The 19,226-nt window shown below is 37.6% G+C and overlaps 1 protein-coding gene across 1 annotated transcript in view; it reads right to left on the reverse strand.

The window, feature by feature from the left end:
• Positions 1-5,889: 5,889 nt before the first annotated feature.
• Positions 5,890-19,226, reverse strand: part of LOC131644802 (uncharacterized) — a 53,936-nt gene continuing 40,599 nt past the window's right edge. Inside the window, exon 2 of the mRNA XM_058915396.1 lies at positions 5,890-6,073. Coding sequence (XP_058771379.1) covers positions 6,057-6,073 — 17 coding nt within the window. The 3' untranslated portion in view covers positions 5,890-6,056. The remainder of the gene's footprint in view (positions 6,074-19,226) is intronic.

Below are 19,226 nucleotides of genomic sequence, written 5' to 3' on the forward strand. Positions count from 1 at the left end.
AACAAAGCTCTCGTAAAAGAAGAATTATATTGGAGACAACGAGCTAAAATGTATTGGCTTCGGGAAGGCGACATGAATACCAAATTTTTCCATCAATCTGCTACTGCTAGAAAAAGATATAAAAGATTGATATGTTAAAAAGTGATGATGGAGTGGAGGTCCGGGATTAGTCGGTGCTTTGCGACATTGCAAAGACTTATTTTGATGCATTATTTCGGGCTGGGACAGGTAGCTATGAAGCTGTTCTTTGCTTGTTACACCGTAAAATCACTGATAGTGATAACGTTTATCTTCTCCAGCCACTGTCCATGGGGGAAGTTAGGGCAGCTCTCTTTGATATGCATCCGGACAAGTCACCGGGGCCGGATGGGTTCAATCCGGCATTTTTTCAAGAATACTGGGATGTTTGTGGCGAAGACATTTTCCAGGCAGCATCCGTTTGGCTAGATAGAGGATTTTTTCCAACATCTCTGAATGACACTAATATTTGCCTTATTCCCAAATGTGCTCAACCAAGTACAATGAAAGACTTCAGGCCCATTTCGCTTTGTAATGTGATTTATAAGATTGTGTCGAAAGTTTTGGCAAATAGACTCAAAACTGTGTTGGATAAATGTGTGTCTGAAGAACAATCGGCGTTTGTGGAAGGTAGATCTATTTTACATAATGCGATGATAGCTACAGAAATTATCCATCATCTCAAAAGGAAAACGGTTGGTAGGAAAGCGTCTTTAGCTTTAAAGATTGACATTAGTAAAGCTTACGATAGGGTGGATTGGGGATTCCTAAAAGGGGTGCTTGAAAGAATGGGTTTTGCTAATAAGTGGATCCACTGGATGATGATGTGTGTGACTTCGGTGAACTATTCTGTGCTGGTAAACTCAGACTGTGTCGGACCTATTGAACCAGGAAGAGGACTGAGGCAAGGAGACCCACTGTCTCCTTATCTCTTCATTCTTATTTCGGAAGGACTCTCTACTCTTATAAAGAGCTATGTGGCCAAGGGTGACATCCATGGTGTCCAAATCTGTAGAGGGGCACCTAGTGTGTCCCATCTACTTTTTGCTGACGACTGTTTTCTTTTTTGCAGGGCAACACTCTCAGAAGTTCGTCATATTATGGAGTTACTTGATTTATATGCTAAGGCGGCGGGGCAGGAAATTAATATGTCTAAATCAGAAGTCTTTTTCAGTCGTAACCTGAGCATCCCTGCTCAAGAGGATCTGGCTAAGGTTATGGGGGTCCGTCATGTTCTTGGTACAGGGAGGTACTTGGGACTGCCTTCGGTGATAGGTCGAAGTAAGAAGGAAACCTTTTATTTTATTAAAGATCGTATCTGGAAGCGTATAAATTCTTGGAGGGGTAGGTCATTATCCAGGGCAGGTAAAGAGACCATGATTAAGTCTGTTCTCCAGGCTATAGCAGCTTATATTATGAGTGTCTTTCTTCTTCCGGATGGTGTGATTGATGATATTGAGAAAGTGATTAATTCCTTCTGGTGGGGAGGTGGGTCGCATAGTAAGGGGATCAAATGGATGTCGTGGGACAAGTTGACTGATTTAAAGGAGGAAGGTGGGTTGGGTTTTAGATATTTTAAAGCTTTTAATATGGCTATCGTAGCTAAACAGGGATGGTTTATTATGTCTAATCCTCGGGCTCTTGTATCAAGAATCTTCAAAGCCAGGTACTTTCCGAGAACTTCTCTATTTGATGCTACTCTTGGTTATAACCCCAGTTTTGTTTGGAGTGGGATTTGGAAAGCGAGGGCGGTTCTTATGTTGGGCAGCAGGGGGAGTATAGGTGATGGTAGCAACATAAAGGTCATGCATGAACCTTGGCTCCACGGTAATTGTGAAGGGTGTTTGGATGGACCGCAAGTCCAAGGTGCGTACAACATTACAATTAAGGATTTGTTGTAACACCCCAAATCTACCAATATAAACAAACGCATGATAAACAATATATTAGAATTTAATCATACGAAATTATCACGTTACAGCTTTCAGACTACATTTATAATAACAATTAACCTGAACAGTTATAATTAACAAAAATCAATAACGACAACATATTAATAGTTATAACAACTATTTCTCATCTTCCAGACAATACCTGTCACAACACGTCATTAGTATAACAATTTATAATTACAACTCCATATTATCACAATTTAACAACAACTCAAGTCACATCACATCACAATTAAATCACACTCATGCCACATACAATGAGACTCTACAACTGCACATGCATGTGGTACCCAGGGCTTCAGCCCCCATCGCCAATTGCCAGTTAACAGAGGCATCAAGGCATAAGCCTTCGTCACTAATTTGCCAATCCAGGCCGTCGCCAAAAATGCATATGTATATGAATGCAACAAACACACACAACAAACAACATCATCGTCACAAGGCATAAGCCTATATCGTCGCTATACCAATAAATAGAGGTATACATCGTCACTGAAACATCATGCAACTTCGCATAAAACAACAACAATATACACATCACTCAGAAATCACAAAGAAATAACAACACAACGTACTCATCATAATTCACAAAACAAGCCGATCACAATCACCTACTAGCATATACGAACTACCTCTACAATTTTCAATTAATTCCGGATAACTAAATACACCATAATCCCACATACAATCATCATATTCCTATCTCCAAGTATTCCAATAATTATTTTGCACTACAAATTTAACTACACTATCGATTCAACAACAACAAGATTCGACACAATAGCATAAAAATTATTGTTTTGCAACATAAATCACACACAAATAAACCGAAATAATTTCCTACGAAATTAACCCCCACATATCATTCATCATGAGTCCGGTTATAGAGTTAGAACCCCACCCCTTACCTTGTATTCGGAGTACGTTCTACAATTCTATCGATCGAAGCCATCTAGCCTTAGCTCCCAACCATTGCCTCTTTTAATCAGAATCAAAAGCTGAAAATTTTCCCAAATATGCAGCTACAGTGCGATGATCATATCTCACAACTCAGACCTTATTTTGAAGATCCCAACGGTCAAAAGTTAGATATAGATGTTGAGAACCTACCCACAAAATTTGGCGACGATCCAACGGTTAACGAATCGGGGATCTTCGATTTAGTGAGACTGCTGCAAGAAAAACGGGAATGAATTTCTCTCCTATTTTCTCTCTTCTCTACAACTTCCCATGACCAATTCCCCAAGACATTTTCTCTTCTAATTAGCCTAATCCTTATCTTAATCTAATTTCATTAAACCTATTGGGACTAACATTCACACCCCACCTTTTACTACCACCATCACTTAATTAAGTCCATATAATAAATCTAGTATTTCTTCAATACTATTTCTACAACTTAATCAATTAATTAATCGACTAATTAATCATAAAAACTCATGTCAACAATTCTCAACACTCCACAAATTCAATAATTAAATTCGAAATAACTTGAAAGTATTTAATTAAATAATTAACTAAATACCGGGTGTTACATTTGTTACTGCCTAATGTTAAACAGTGGAACATGAGAGTTATTCGGGATTTATTTGATGTTACAGCTACAAAAAATATCCTACAAGTTCTCTTGGTTGAGGAGGTAACGGTTGATAGAATGGTTTGGAAGGAAGAACAGGATGGTTTATACAGTGTCCGGTCGGGGTACCGTATTTGGAGGAAGGCGAGGAACAGAAATAGGGGGTTGGACATGAACGTTAATTGGAATAGTTTATGGAAGATATCGGCACCGAATAAAGTAAAACATCTTCTTTGGAGAATTTGTCGGGATTGTCTCCCAACAAGGGTGCGTCTCCGACATCGCCATGTTCCTTGTGTTCTTCATTGTTCGTTTTGTGATAATGATTTTGAAGATGATTGGCATGTCTTTTTTGGTTGTTTGGATGCAATTTCTTCTTGGCGGGCAGCAGGTTTGTATGATGTTATATTTCCTCGTCTCCATTCTCTTCCAGATGTTAAATCTGTTATTATTGATATTTGTAGTAAGGAAGATAAATACCTTGCTGGCAGGGTAGCTGTAATGATAGAGGGCTTGTGGAAGAATAGGAATGATTGGGTTTGGAATAATGAGAAAGAAGAAGCTACTAGACTTGGTTGGCTGGCCTTGCATAAGTGGCAGGAATGGTTTTCTGCTCAACAGGTCTGTCAGACTGACGGCAACCATGAGAATCTGTTACATTGGAATAAGCCACCGAGTGGTTTCTTTAAGTGTAATGTGGATGCAGGTTTTAACCGTCAATTAGGCACAACGAACCGTGGGTGGTGCCTTCGGGATGATCATGGAGATTTTATTATTGCTGGTACAGCTTGGGATCGTGGTAATTTATCTATTCTAGAAGCTGAAGCCTTAGCCCTTAAAGAAGCTATCCATGGAGTGATCAACCAACGCCTTGATTATGTTCTGTTTGAAAGTGATTCTCAGTTGGTTGTCCAGAGTCTACGATCTAATACTCATGGCACTTCAGAGTTTAAGTTTATTATTTCTTCTATTAAATTGTTGTTACTAGATTTTCTCCACTTTGAGGTTAAGTTTGTTAAGCGTCAAGCGAACTTGGTTGCTCATACCTTAGCTAAGGCGGCCAGTTCTTGGACTCGACGTATGTTATTTGACGAGATTCCTCCTTGTATTTTCCATTATTTGAATAATGAAAGAAGTTAAGTTTGCTTTTGTCAAAAAAAAAATAGTTGATAAATATTAACGCTAAATAATTAATTTATTAAATATTTCAATATATTTATTAAATAGGTTAATAATTATTTTAACTATTTAATATCTCAACTATTAAATATTTCAATAATTATATATTAAATGATTATTTCATAATATTTCAACTATTGAACTAAAATATATTAAATATTAAATATTTTAATTTATAATAATCAAATAATATAGTTAAATAATAATTAAAATTTTTTAAACTATTTAGTATATAAATTGTTGTATATTATTTATTTAGAACAAAACAAAAATTAATACGAAATGCATTAAATATATTATATAATAATATTTTAATTATTAAATAAACTATCTAATAAAATATTTAATATTTGAAATATTTAATTTATAACAATTATTTTATTAAATATTTAGTTTATTAAACAATTAATTTATTAAATATTAAACTATTTCATATTTTTTTGATATTAGTATTAGAGAAAAAAGAATATGCACTGACAATGTAAAATATTTTTACACCATCAATCAATCACAACCATGTATCTAATTAAAACATAATTTTAATTTTAAAAAACTAATATGACATAGCAAGTGTAAGGATTTTGATTGGTTGTACGTGTAAAGTTGGTTTACACTGTCAGTGCACTACCTTTAAATTTTTAGTATTAAATGAATATATATTGGTTTTTATTAATCTTTCAACTATTTTTAATTATTTATTAAATATTGAAGCATTAATCTTTCGAGATATTTCAACTCTTTATTAAATTTTGAAGTATTTATAAAATATACATGTTGCTGCATTGGAATGACAGAATAGAAATCATAGCCTAGTAATATCAAATATGTGAGCCTATTGCTGAGAGAAAAAAAAATCTGTGGAATTTCAGTAAATAAAAAAATTAAAAAAGAAAAAAAAAATGGCTTCCACGTTAGATGTAACACCCTAAATCTATCCCAAACATTTATGCGGAAAAATCAGAGTATAAAAATTCTCAACAGAATCAGGATGTCACACATTCAACATAAACATAAACCTGTCATGCTTTTTAAACTAATACATAACACTATCAGGATTGGAGTGAACAAACTCATAACACATATCTCTACTTTTGAATAACATAGTATTCATAGCATAACCCAAACTTAGGTTCAACATGCAACAGATTCACAATGATTCAATAATTAAGACATAACATCTTTTGAATCATAAAAAGAAACAATACAAACAAATCCTCAAATACATCATAAGGTTCAATAAGCAAATAACAACATCAAGCAAGTGTTCATTTCCCCCCAAGTGCTACGTATCAGAGCAATGACACCCAAGACTCGACTATAAGCGGAAACAGCTACTCATCTGGATTATCTGCACGTTACCCACGTGGAGGCAACATTCAAACAGAAAGGGTGAGATATCAAACTATATAAATAGGATTATGATAAATAATATATTAGGTAAGGAATATAAATGAATCACCATTTCATACAACATCAACATAAACAACACAAAGATCATCATCAAAGAATAGTCTTGATATCAACACATCGACATCTTCAACAAGTCAACACATAAGCATCACAATGCATAAACAACAACTTCAACCAACAACAACTGACAACGACTCGAATGCGACTCAACTATGCATATGCATGTGGTACCATTGGAGTAAAACTCCCAACTTAGAACATTGCCAGTAATTCCGAGGCATAAGGCAAAGCCTTCAACACGGTCACATATCAACATCACACCGTTCAACTTTATGTTATGCTATGCTATGCGGAAATATACAACGACCACAATTCGACAACGAAACAACGACATATCAACAACACAACCACGGTCACATATTAACATCACACCGTTCCACTTTAGCCAAAGGCTCACAACACAACTTATCAATTCATAGCGTTATATACACAATATCAAAATTTGCTATAATTCACACTATGAGGCTATTCACATAAGAATGCACAAAATAATCATATTGGAAATCACAACATTAATCGCAACAAAAGCATCCAAAACAAAATCACAAATTGCGACCAATTCGCAAAATAATCACAATATGCCAATATATTAAATAAGCCAAAACAACTTCCAAATTAACATTTAACTAAATTAGATATCATGTTAATTATCAAAACAACATCGTTGGCATAAAAATATATTATTCTCAATTTAATTATTCAACTAAAACACAATTACGGTCAAATTCTCAAGGTGCCGTAATTTACCGATAAACCGAATGATTTATTCAAATCTAAGTATTTTCTAATTAAATAGACTCATTGAAATTAATTCTACTATTGATTAAATCAACCAATTAATAATTATATTATATTAATTTCAATTTACTACTAATTCTAATATGTAATACATGTGCTTAATTACCATATTTATTAACACTACTATATCAGGACATAGTTTTTTTTTATAATTAATATTAACTAGATATCAAATACATTATCAATGATCATTATCATATAATAATATTAATACATATTAGTATTTCTCATTCCTAAATAACAAGTACCTAAACTACCTAAAACTATGCATATAATCCACCTTTTTCTAAGCTACAGACAAAGAAAATGAACAAATGTGTATTGTATAGGAACAACTAGAGACACACATCTCCTATGTATAAGAGGCACACGCCTCTTTTTGCATATGAACAGTAAGAGAGGCGCCCACCTCCTTAGGAAGAGGCCCTCGCTCAACTTCTACTTCGTTGGAAAGTTCCAGATTCATTATGAGAATAAATTGAACAACAGTACTTACCATAAAAATAATTTTTGCAATCTCAGACAGAAAATAAAATTAACCCACACAATGATTAATCTATACTCTAAACCCACATAAAATTCATCATATACCCATTTAGGTAGTAAGAATCCCCCCTTACCTTGGATTGAGTGCAGCTCTAAGAAGATTCAATTGAAAATTGGAGAAAAAATGCACTTTAGAGCAACACTTTGGATCTCCTCTTCAAACCCTAACCCCTCTTTTCTTTCTCTCCTTCGGTTTCCTCTTCTTCTCTCTTACAGAAAACACTAACTCTCTACTACTTCTATTTAAAAAAACTAGACTATATTAATTATTAATTCACAAATGGGCCTAACAAAATATACCCCCTTAATACCTAAAGATGTCATTAATTAAGCCCAATAATATTTCCACACTTAATATAAAAATAATACTTCCACTAAAACTCCATTAAAATAAAATTCGATTATTTTAATATACCGACTTATTACTCAGTGTCTCATATTTCCGGTCTAAACTTAATTACTCAGAAAATTCCCAAAACGCTAAATATTAACTCATTAATATTTCTAATACTAAAAATATTAAAATTATCGATTAAATGTCGATCCGCTATCCCGAACTAATACCGACTAAATTGCCCCAAAACGCAAAAATTTCAGAAAACATCACAAATGTCTAAATTAAGCAAATAATTATTTTTCCGGGCGTTACAACTCTCCCCCACTAGAATATTTTCGTCCTCGAAAATAGAAATTTACCTGATTCAAATAACTCGGGATAGGAATCTCGCATCTTGCTCTCTAATTCCTATGTCAAGCTTTCACCAGCAGCTCCTAACCAGACAACTTTCACCAAAGTAATCTCTTTACCTCTTAGAATCTTCATCTCACGATCCACAATTCGCACAGGCATCGTCTCCACTGTGAGATTATCACGCACTTGCACATCGTCCATCTGAATCACATGAGACGGATCGGAAACATACTTTCGGAGTTGTGACACATGAAACACATCGTGCAAATTAGCAAGATTTGGCGGTAACGCCACACGGTAAGCAACTCTCCCAACTCGATCTGATATTTGATACGGACCAATAAAACGAGGAGTGAGCTTTTTAGACTTCAGAGCTCGCCCAACACCAGTCACAGGTGTGACCCTCAAAAATACATGATCACCAGCTTGGAATTCCAAATCTTTCCTTCTCTTGTCATGGTAACTTTTCTGCCTACTTTGAGAAGCTTTCATCTTATCTCGAATAAGCTTCACTTTCTCAGTAGTCTCCCTAACAATCTCGGGTCCAAGTACCACACTCTCACCCGATTCATGCCAACATAATGGAGTCCTACACCTCCTACCATACAACGCCTCAAAAGGTGCCATCCCAATACTTGAATGGTAACTGTTATTGTAAGTGAACTCAATCAACGGAAGATAAGTATCCCACGAACCTCCTTGTTCAAGAACACACGCTCTCAACAAATCCTCTAATGACTGAATAGTCCTCTCGGTCTGACCATCAGTTTGTGGATGATACGCCATACTCAACCTCAACTTAGAACCCAACGCCTCTTGCAAACTCTTCCAGAAATCGGAAGTAAATCTCGGATCTCTATCCGACACAATACACAAAGGAACACCATGCAACTTTACAATCACCCTGACATATATCTCTGCTAACTTCGCAATCGGGAATGTGATGTTAATAGGTATAAAGTGTGCCGACTTAGTAAGCCTATCAACAATCACCCAAATCGAATCAAATCCTCTCAAGGTATTAGGTAATCCTGTTACAAAGTCCATTGAAATGCTATCCCATTTCCATTCTGGAACTTCTAACGGTTGCATTAACCCTGCAGGCTTTTGATGCTCAATCTTTGACTTCTGACAAGTCAAACAAGCATACACAAACTGTGCCACATCACGTTTCATACCAGGCCACCAAAACAAACTCTTCAAATCTTGATACATCTTTGTAGCTCCTGGATGAATACTCAAACTGCTTCTATGACTCTCTTCAAGAATCACTTTCTTAATCTCTTCATCATCAGGAATACAAATACGATCTCGGAATCTCAACACACCATGCGCATCTAACTTGAAATCATCCTTCTCAAGTCGATCGGTTCCTACCATCAAATCCACCAACTTCACATCTAGCTTCTGAGCCTCTTTGATATTGTCGAGAAAGTCATTGTTAATCTTTAACATTCCCAACATAACACTATGCGGTGTCACTTCACAAACTAAGCTCAAATCTCGGAACTGCTCAATCAACTCCAACTCCTTAGCCATCATAGCCGACATATGCAAGGTCTTTCGGCTTAAAGCATCGGCCACAACATTAGCTTTTCCGGGATGATAATTCAAACTGAAATCATAATCCTTCAATAATTCTAACCACCTTCGTTGCCTCATATTCAACTCTTTCTGATCAAAAAGGTACTTCAAACTCTTATGGTCACTAAACACTTCAAATCTCGAACCATAAAGATAATGTCTCCAAATTTTCAGCACAAAGACCACTGCAGCCAACTCTAGATCATACGTAGGATAATTCTTTTCATGAGTTCTCAATTGCCTAGACGCATAAGCAACCACTTTACCATTCTGCATAAGCACGCCTGTAACACCCTTCTAATACCCCGCATAAATAATGAATAATAATCAGAGTAAACATGAAAAAGGGCATTACAACTTCCAAATAATTAAACAATAATACTCATGTCATGCCATAAAAGAGAACGTCAACCAAATTTATTCAGATCATCATGTTTAACACAGCGGAATTATCTTTAACATCTGAATAACAAACAGCCGAGTCACAGACTTAAGACGTTAACATAAAATCCATCCAAAATAAAAAGTTTAACAAGTAACTCTAAACGACGCCCCCAGTGTTACACGACCAGAGCATGACACGGACCCAACTGACTCTAACGAACTACTTGACGAGCTAATCCTCACCAAGTACGAGAGCTACTCCTCAATCTGAAAAATAACAATAGTAAGGGTGAGTCTCATTCACATTTAACTAATGTTATAAGATATAGATAATAAAATATCATTTCACATGCCATTCACCCAATCACAGTTATGATCAGATTCAAACCATACAATCAGCAAGCAAACAACCAAATTAACACATATTATAACATTGGACAATCTTCCATTCATGTTATAATAGCAAAACAGCCTAATGCAATGCAACTACATGCATGTGGTACCAAAATCTGGGATAACCCAACTCACCGACCCACCATCGTCAAGGATACGGTAACACCCACTCACTAATTCCACACAATGGGAATTAGCTACCACTGATCCACCATCGTCAAGGACCAGCCACCAAAATGATTATGAATGCATGCATCAACCATAACATGCTCATCACCCACATACATCGATCAATGTCATAATCATCAATAAAACACATATTTCATACCACAATACATGTATAATAAACACCAGTTATAACCACGTCATCATACAGGTAAGACATTCATTAGTGAACCTATAAGCATATCCCACCACAACAAATAAGATCGAGTGTTTTAAAAATAATTCAAGCCACAACTCAAAACACCATTTGAGTATATAAATTATTTGATTAGCTTCACTGTACTCGAAACGGCACCAAAATCCGGCTTACGGTTTAAAAGTTACACATTTTTAAACTTTTCAAAATGGCCTGTCGCAACAACTAACAGCACGCGGCGCCACACACATTCGCGGCGCGGAACGAATCGGAACAACGCCTTCGCGGCGCAAACAAGGTTTCGCGGCGCGGAACGAGAAGAAACTACGCCTTCGCGGCGCGGCCATACTCTCGCGGCGCGTACTGAGCACAACAAAAACTTCCTGGCCTTCTGCCAAGCAGTTCGCGGCGCCAACTCCTGGACGCGGCGCGAACTGGCGATTTCCAGCGCTCTGAATAGCAGAAAACAGCCTGCGATTTCGTCCCTCTTTCACCGAATCACTACCAAACCAAACTCACTCCAACCAGATTTCGCATACAGTGAAATAACACATATTATAACACATTTATAATACATTCAACCGTCCAATTATCACCACACACGATCAATACAATTCATTATAAATCAATTCCCCCAAAAACCTAACATTTCTACAACCTAAGCATAACCCAATTGATCCGAATAACACGATCAAATTCTATCATACTACCTATAATCCCATAATAGAAGATAAACGGAAGAGTCCCCCCTTACCTGAAGGTTGATTCTTCGCTCTTCTTCGCGTCGCACTTCTTCGCTCTTCTCCTCTTTTCACGTTCAGACTTCTTTTCCCAAAACGCTGTAATTCTCTCTATTCCACAACTCCTTCTATTTTATGAAAATAAGCTTATCATTAGTAATGGGCTTCACCACTGACACCCCCCTTCTACTACACGCGACCCTGGCCCATTAGCCTCATTATTTCCATTATTCTTAGTTAACTCAAATAATTCTAATATTTAATCCAAAAATTAATTAAATTAAATAAAGAATTTTATGGGGTGTTACAACTCTCCCCCACTAGAAAAGTTTTCATCCTCGAAAACATACCTTAGGCAAAGAGTTCTGGGTAGGAGTCCTTCATCTGGCTCTCCAACTCCCACGTAACATTTCCACCGGCTGGTCCTCCCCAAGCTACTCTGACTAATGCTATCTCCTTGCCACGCAATTGTTTCACCTTCCGATCTTCAATCCTCATAGGTAAAGTTTCAACTGTCAGATTATCCTTTACCTGCACATCATCGACTTGGATCACATGAGATGGATCAGCAATGTACTTCCTCAACTGCGATACATGGAATACATCATGCAGATTCGCAAGTGTCGGTGGCAACGCAATGCGATACGCCACTTCTCCAACCCTCTCCGTAATTTGAAACGGACCAATAAAACGCAGAGTCAACTTCCTTGACTTCAGTGCTCTACTAACACCAGTTGTAGGAGCCACCCTCAAGAACACATGATCTCCTTCTTGAAATTCAAGTGTCCTTCTTCTTTTATCATGATAACTCTTCTGCCGACTCTGAGAAGTCTTCATCTTCTCCTGAATCATCTTAATCCTTTCTGTTGTCTCCTGAACAATTTCCGGCCCAATCACAGCACTTTCGCCAGATTCGTACCAACATAAAGGCGTTCTACACCTCCGACCATACAAAGCTTCAAACGGAGCCATACCAATACTTGAGTGAAAACTATTATTGTAAGTAAATTCGATCAAGGGTAGATAACTATCCCAAGCACCGCCCTTTTCCAACACACAAGCACGCAACAAATTTTCTAGTGATTGAATAGTTCTTTCTGTCTGTCCATCCGTCTGTGGATGATAAGCAGAACTCAATCTCAGCTTAGTACCCAAAGCCTTCTGCAAACCTTCCCAGAATCTGGATGTAAACCTTGGATCTCTATCTGACACGATACTCGAAGGAATACCATGTAAACTCACTATCCTTTCAATATACAATTGAGCCAGCTTCTCCATTGGGTAATCCATTCTCATTGGTATAAAGTGAGCAGACTTTGTCAACCTGTCTACAATAACCCAAATAGCTTCACAATTCTTCACCGTCCTCGGCAAACCTGAAACAAAATCCATAGATATACTATCCCACTTCCATTCTGGAATAAATAACGGTTGCATAGATCCATACGGTTTCTGATGCTCAATCTTCGACTTCTGGCAAGTCAAACAAGCATAGACAAATTCAGCTATTTCCTTTTTCATTCCAGGCCACCAAAACAGCTTCTTTAAGTCATGATACATCTTGGTAGCACCAGGATGAATACTCAATCCGCTACGATATCCTTCTTCAAGAATACTCTTCCTCAATTCGGCAACATCAGGAACACAAACACGATTACCAAACCTCATTATACCATTCTCGTCGATTCTGAATTCACCTCCTTTATCTTGGTTAATCAGAGTCAACTTATCAACCAACTCTACATCAGTCTTCTGACCTTCTCGAATTTCCTCAAGAATACTACCAGTCAGCTTCAGCATACCCAATTTAACACTGGTAGGAGTGTCTTCACATACTAAACTCAAATCTCGGAATTGCTCAATTAAATCCAATTCTCTCACCATAAGCATAGACATATGCAAGGACTTCCTACTCAATGCATCGACAACAACATTTGCTTTACCCGGATGATAATTCAGTTCAAAATCATAATCCTTGAGAAATTCTAACCATCTTCTTTGTCTCATATTCAGCTCTTTTTGGTCAAAGAGGTACTTCAAACTCTTGTGAACGCTAAATACTTCAAACCTTGAACCATATAGGTAATGCCTCCACAATTTCAACACAAATACCACTGCTGCCAATTCTAAGTCATGAGTCGGATAGTTTCTCTCGTGCACTTTGAGTTGTCTCGACGCATAAGCGACTACCTGTTGATTCTGCATTAGTACACCCCCTAATCCTGACAACGAAGCATCACAATAAACAACAAAAGATTCCGCCGGATTCGGCAAAATCAAGATCGGCGCACTAGTTAACCTCTTCTTCAACTCTTGGAATCCTTCTTCACATTTCGAATCCCAGACGAAAGCTTGACCCTTCCTAGTCAACTTAGTTAACGGCAACGCTAACTTTGAAAAACCTTCAATGAACTTTCTATAGTAACCCGCAAGACCAAGGAAACTACGGATCTCGGAAACTGACTTCGGAGCTTCCCACTGAGACACTGCTTCTATTTTCGTTGGGTCAACGACAATACCATCCTTAGAAATTACATGCCCGAGAAAGCTCACTTCCTTTAACCAGAACTCACACTTTGACAGTTTTGCATAAAGTTTCTTTTCCTTCAATAGTTCCAATACCACTCTAAGATGATCCGCATGCTCTTTTTCATTCTTAGAATATATTAAAATATCATCAATAAATACTACTACGAACTGATCCAGAAAAGGATGGAAGATCCTATTCATATACTCCATGAAAACCCCCGGCGCATTGGTTACTCCAAATGGCATCACTGTATATTCGTAATGACCATACCTCGTTCTAAATGCTGTTTTTTGAATATCGTCCGTCTTCACCCGAATCTGATGATATCCCGACCTCAAGTCAATTTTGCTGAACACACATGCTCCAACTAGTTGATCCATCAAATCATCAATCCTCGGCAAGGGATACCGATTCTTGATAGTAACCTTGTTTAGTTGTCTGTAATCCACACACAACCTCATTGAACCTTCTTTCTTCTTCACTAGTAACACCGGTGCACCCCACGGTGAGACACTAGGACGAATAAATTTCTTCTCAAGTAACTCTTCCAATTGACTCTTCAACTCAGTCAATTCCGATGCCGACATACGATAAGGTGCCATCGACACAGGACTAGTTCCCGGAATTAATTCAATAGCAAAATCCACCTCCCTCTCTGGCGGTAATTCTCTTACGTCTTCTGGGAAAACTTCCGGAAATTCACATACTACCGGTAAGTCACTACTCACCGCTTTCTCTTTCACTTCCATGGACGCAATCAACATAAACACGGCAGCTCCTTCCTTCATTGCTTTATCCACTTGTCTAGCCGTCATCTCCAAGTCCTCAACACTGACATCATCAGGAAAAATAACCGTTTTCGTGAAACAGTTGATATGAACCCGGTTAAATTGCAACCAATTCATGCCCAGGATAACATCCAGTTGTTCCAACGGAAGGCACACTAAGTCCATTCCGAATTCTCTACCAAAAATATCAATTGGACAGTTCAAACAAGCAAACGAAGTAGTCACTGAACCCGACGCAGGAATGTCAATGATCATACTTCCATTAATCTCAGATATTTCCAAATTCAGTCGCTTAGCACAATCCAATGAAATAAACGAGTGAGTTGCTCCAGTATCTATTATTGCAATTAAAGGAGTGCCATGGATAAAACACGTACCTTTAATCAACCGATCCTCTGGGGTAGTCTCTGAACCAGATAAGGCGAACACCTTACCACCAGCTTGATTCTTCCTCGGCTTAGGACACTTAGGACTAATATGACCTTCTTCCCCGCAGTTGAAACACGTTACAGTGTTCCCCTTGCACTCAATAGCAATGTGACCTGCCTTTCCACATCTATAGCACTTCTTTTCCTCACTTTTGCACTCGTGAATGCGATGTCCAGGTTCCCCACACTTGAAGCACTTAATAGGGGCACTAGAGTCTCCCCCACTAGGCTTCTTCCAGCCTCCAGCTTTCTGATTACCCTTACCATATGGCTTACCACGATCCATATGCTTTTTCCCTTTCCTATCGACTAACTCGCGAGAGTGTGACGACTTCAGTTTAATATTGTCCTCTTCAAAGATTCGGCTGCAGTCAACCAAATCGACAAACCTGCGAATCCTCTGGTATCTGATACCCTGCTTAATCTCATCACGGAGACCATTCTCAAACTTAACACACTTCGAGAATTCACTAGCCTCATCATTATTGTAGTGGACATAATACTTTGCTAGCTCAACAAACTTGGACGCATACTCAGGCACAGTCATGTTACCTTGTGTCAGCTCCAAAAATTCAATCTCTTTCCTGCCTCTAACATCCTCAGGAAAGTACCTCCGCAAGAATTCTCTCTTGAACACAACCCAAGTGATTGCAACACCTGCAGCTTGCAGTTCGTCCCTACTAGCCATCCACCAATCATCAGCTTCTTCAGACAGCATGTGAGTCCCATATCTCACCTTCAGATTTTCGTCACAATCAATCACCCGGAAGATCCTTTCAATTTCCTTCAGCCACTTCTGGGCGCCTTCGGGATCGTGAGTGCCTTTGAACAACGGAGGGTTGTTCCTCTGAAAACTATTCAGCTGTCTGTCAGCACCAATTCCAGCTCCATTGGCATTCCCTCCCAACACACCAGCAATCATACCGAGAGCCTCAGCAATCGCGTCGTCGTTCCTTCCTCCTCTTCCGGCCATTGTTCTGCTAAATATCAAACAATATTTATTAGAACAAGAAGTATCGACAGTGTCAATCTTACACTAATCGCATACGAGGGATCAACCGACACTAAGACTCTGACTCAAACGACCGACTATGCTCTGATACCACTATTGTAACACCCTTCTAATACCCCGCATAAATAATGAATAATAATCAGAGTAAACATGAAAAAGGGCATTACAACTTCCAAATAATTAAACAATAATACTCATGTCATGCCATAAAAGATAACGTCAACCAAATTTATTCAGATCATCATGTTTAACACAACGGAATTATCTTTAACATCTGAATAACAAACAGCCAAGTCACAGACTTAAGACGTTGTGGACCTCCGTTTTTTATCCCGGGCCATACCTCTGTTCTGGAGAGATACGTGAACTGACTCTTTTTTATCGCTTAATGCTTTCGCATTTTTGAAAATTCACAGAGTCGCCACCGACCTTTTATTTTATCCAATTAAGGAAAGGTTTATAAAAGAAACAGAAAAAAGACCTTTAAGAAATTCTGGGTAAGGGGGTAGGTTATACAAAGGGAAGGTGTTAGCACCCTTTGTATCCATGGTTATCCATGGGCTCTTAAGTTTGCTTAGCTCACTTGTTTTTCGATCACTTTTCAATTGCTTTAGAATGCTCATATGTGGTTTCAAATACTTTTGTAAATTGAATTTTGTAATTGTAATACGGTGAACTGACTTTTTTATAATCGAAAAATGTCGCGGTTAAGCATGAGTCGCCACCGACTTTTATTTTATCCAAACAAATTCAGAAAGGCAAAAAGAAACAGAAAAAACCTTTTAAAGAAATCTAAGTTCGGGGGGTAATTTATGCAAAGGGAAGGTGTAAGGCACCCTTTGCATCCATGGTTTTCCATGGGCTCTTAATTGCTTTGCTTGCTCGTTTTCAGAAAATGTAGATGAAAGAGGAAAAATGGACTTTAGCTCGTAAATGAGCGTAGCCAGTTTTTTTTGAAGAATTTTGAGAAAGAATATAGAAAATTGAGCATTGCAAGGCAATTAGGGGCAATTACCTTAAACTCAGATGATAGGTCTCTTTTTAGCCTTTCAGAATGAAAGGGTCTATCCTTGCCATAAGAGGGCAGGAAGCCTTTCGTTTGGAGGTTGAAGGGTCATCGAAGCATCCTTTGCCATAAGACTGTCTCATGCCATAGAAGGGCAGGTAGTCTAAGGCAAGGATCAGAATAAGCCATTTCGTAGGCAGCCAGAAGATACCTCAGCCTTTTTTCGTGGGCAACTTCCGAGGGTCGAGGTCATATTGTGTATCGAAGGCAGCATCATTTAGGGTCGTATGACCTTTAGTATTCGAGGCAACATGGCTGAGGTATCTTCGAATTCGAGGGACGTGGCTTATTCTGCAAAAACACAAAGGCAACAGGCAACAAGGCAACAAGGCAGCAGAGAGGTTACCCAAAGGGTGCGTGTGTGCAACAATCACGTGATTATATTCAGATATTTATCTTTTAATTAATTATCTACATTGATTTAAGGCTTGCACTCCCTAAGATTACTAACCACGCAGTATATAAAGCAATAAAGGGAAGGGGGAAAATGAAACCAGCGGAGGAGAGGGGAATTGTAACCAGCGGATCCCTTATCAGGGTTTGACACAAGTAATAATAATAAAAGGCATAGAATAAAATGAGGTTTAGGGTTACCAATGACGTAGCTTTGGCAATTGATAAACCTGAAAAGGAGGAAGAACAAGAAGGCAAAGTACAGTGAGTGCATTATCAATTCGGAGGCAAACAGGATTAACCCTAAAATGAAGAATAAATAGATTAAAAAAGATAATAATAAAAGAGACAAAGGCACTTAGCTCTGATTTGATCTGATAGGGTTGGCAGAAAGCCTCGGAGTTAACCCTGAAAAATGGCAAAGGCTGAGGAAAGATGAAGGCAAAACAAACCCCTGATTTTAAAAGAAAACAAAAATAGACTTTAATTTTAAGGTACTTAGCTCTGGGTTCTTGATCGGGCGTGTTGTCGGAGTGAACCATGTCGATAACCCTGAAAAGGCAAGGCACAAAAGAAAGAAAATATTTTTCAGTGTATTATTAATCCTGGTTAAGATTCAAATGGAATATAAGGATAAATCAATTTAATTAATTATTGGTCTTGCGACCTAATTAATTAAATCGAGGCGAAAAACTAAATTGAGTAAAAAGTAATTTTTTGGAATTTTTAGAATTAAAAGAAAATACATATAAATTTTTAAAGATTTAATGGTAAATTAAAATAAATAAAGTCATTTAAACAAATATTAAAAGGGAAACAATTAAATAAATAAATTAGATAAATAAACATATAAAAGGTTTTTATGAAATCTTATATAGTTTTTATGTATAAAAATAAAATTAAAAATAAAACAATCATATATATATATATATTATAAATAAGATAAAAAGGTTGTGCAATAAAAAATTAAAAAAAATAGAAATTACTTAGCTTTTGATCGTGTGTGACGCGCGCGTGTTGTCCATGGTGCACCTGCGGCTTCAGTCCATTGGATGTGACGTTGATGAGATCTGACGGCTAGGAAACCAATGCACATGTGTAGCAACCTGCCTAAAATTTAAACTTAGAGAGTCGCCACCTATTCTACCAAGGCGAATAGGAAACCTTACGCAGTTGAGAGATCGGGGTAAGATACTATATTCAGGTCGAGGGAAGGTGTTAGGCACCCTCAACCCTTTCCTAAAGGCTAACATTCAAAGATAAAAGTTTATGGCAAAAGATAAAGAAAGATGACAGACAGTTAATAGAGTTGAAAGG

The sequence above is a fragment of the Vicia villosa genome, linkage group LG1 (genome assembly GCF_029867415.1).
Source record: "Vicia villosa cultivar HV-30 ecotype Madison, WI linkage group LG1, Vvil1.0, whole genome shotgun sequence".
Classification (NCBI taxonomy): Eukaryota; Viridiplantae; Streptophyta; class Magnoliopsida; order Fabales; family Fabaceae; genus Vicia; species Vicia villosa.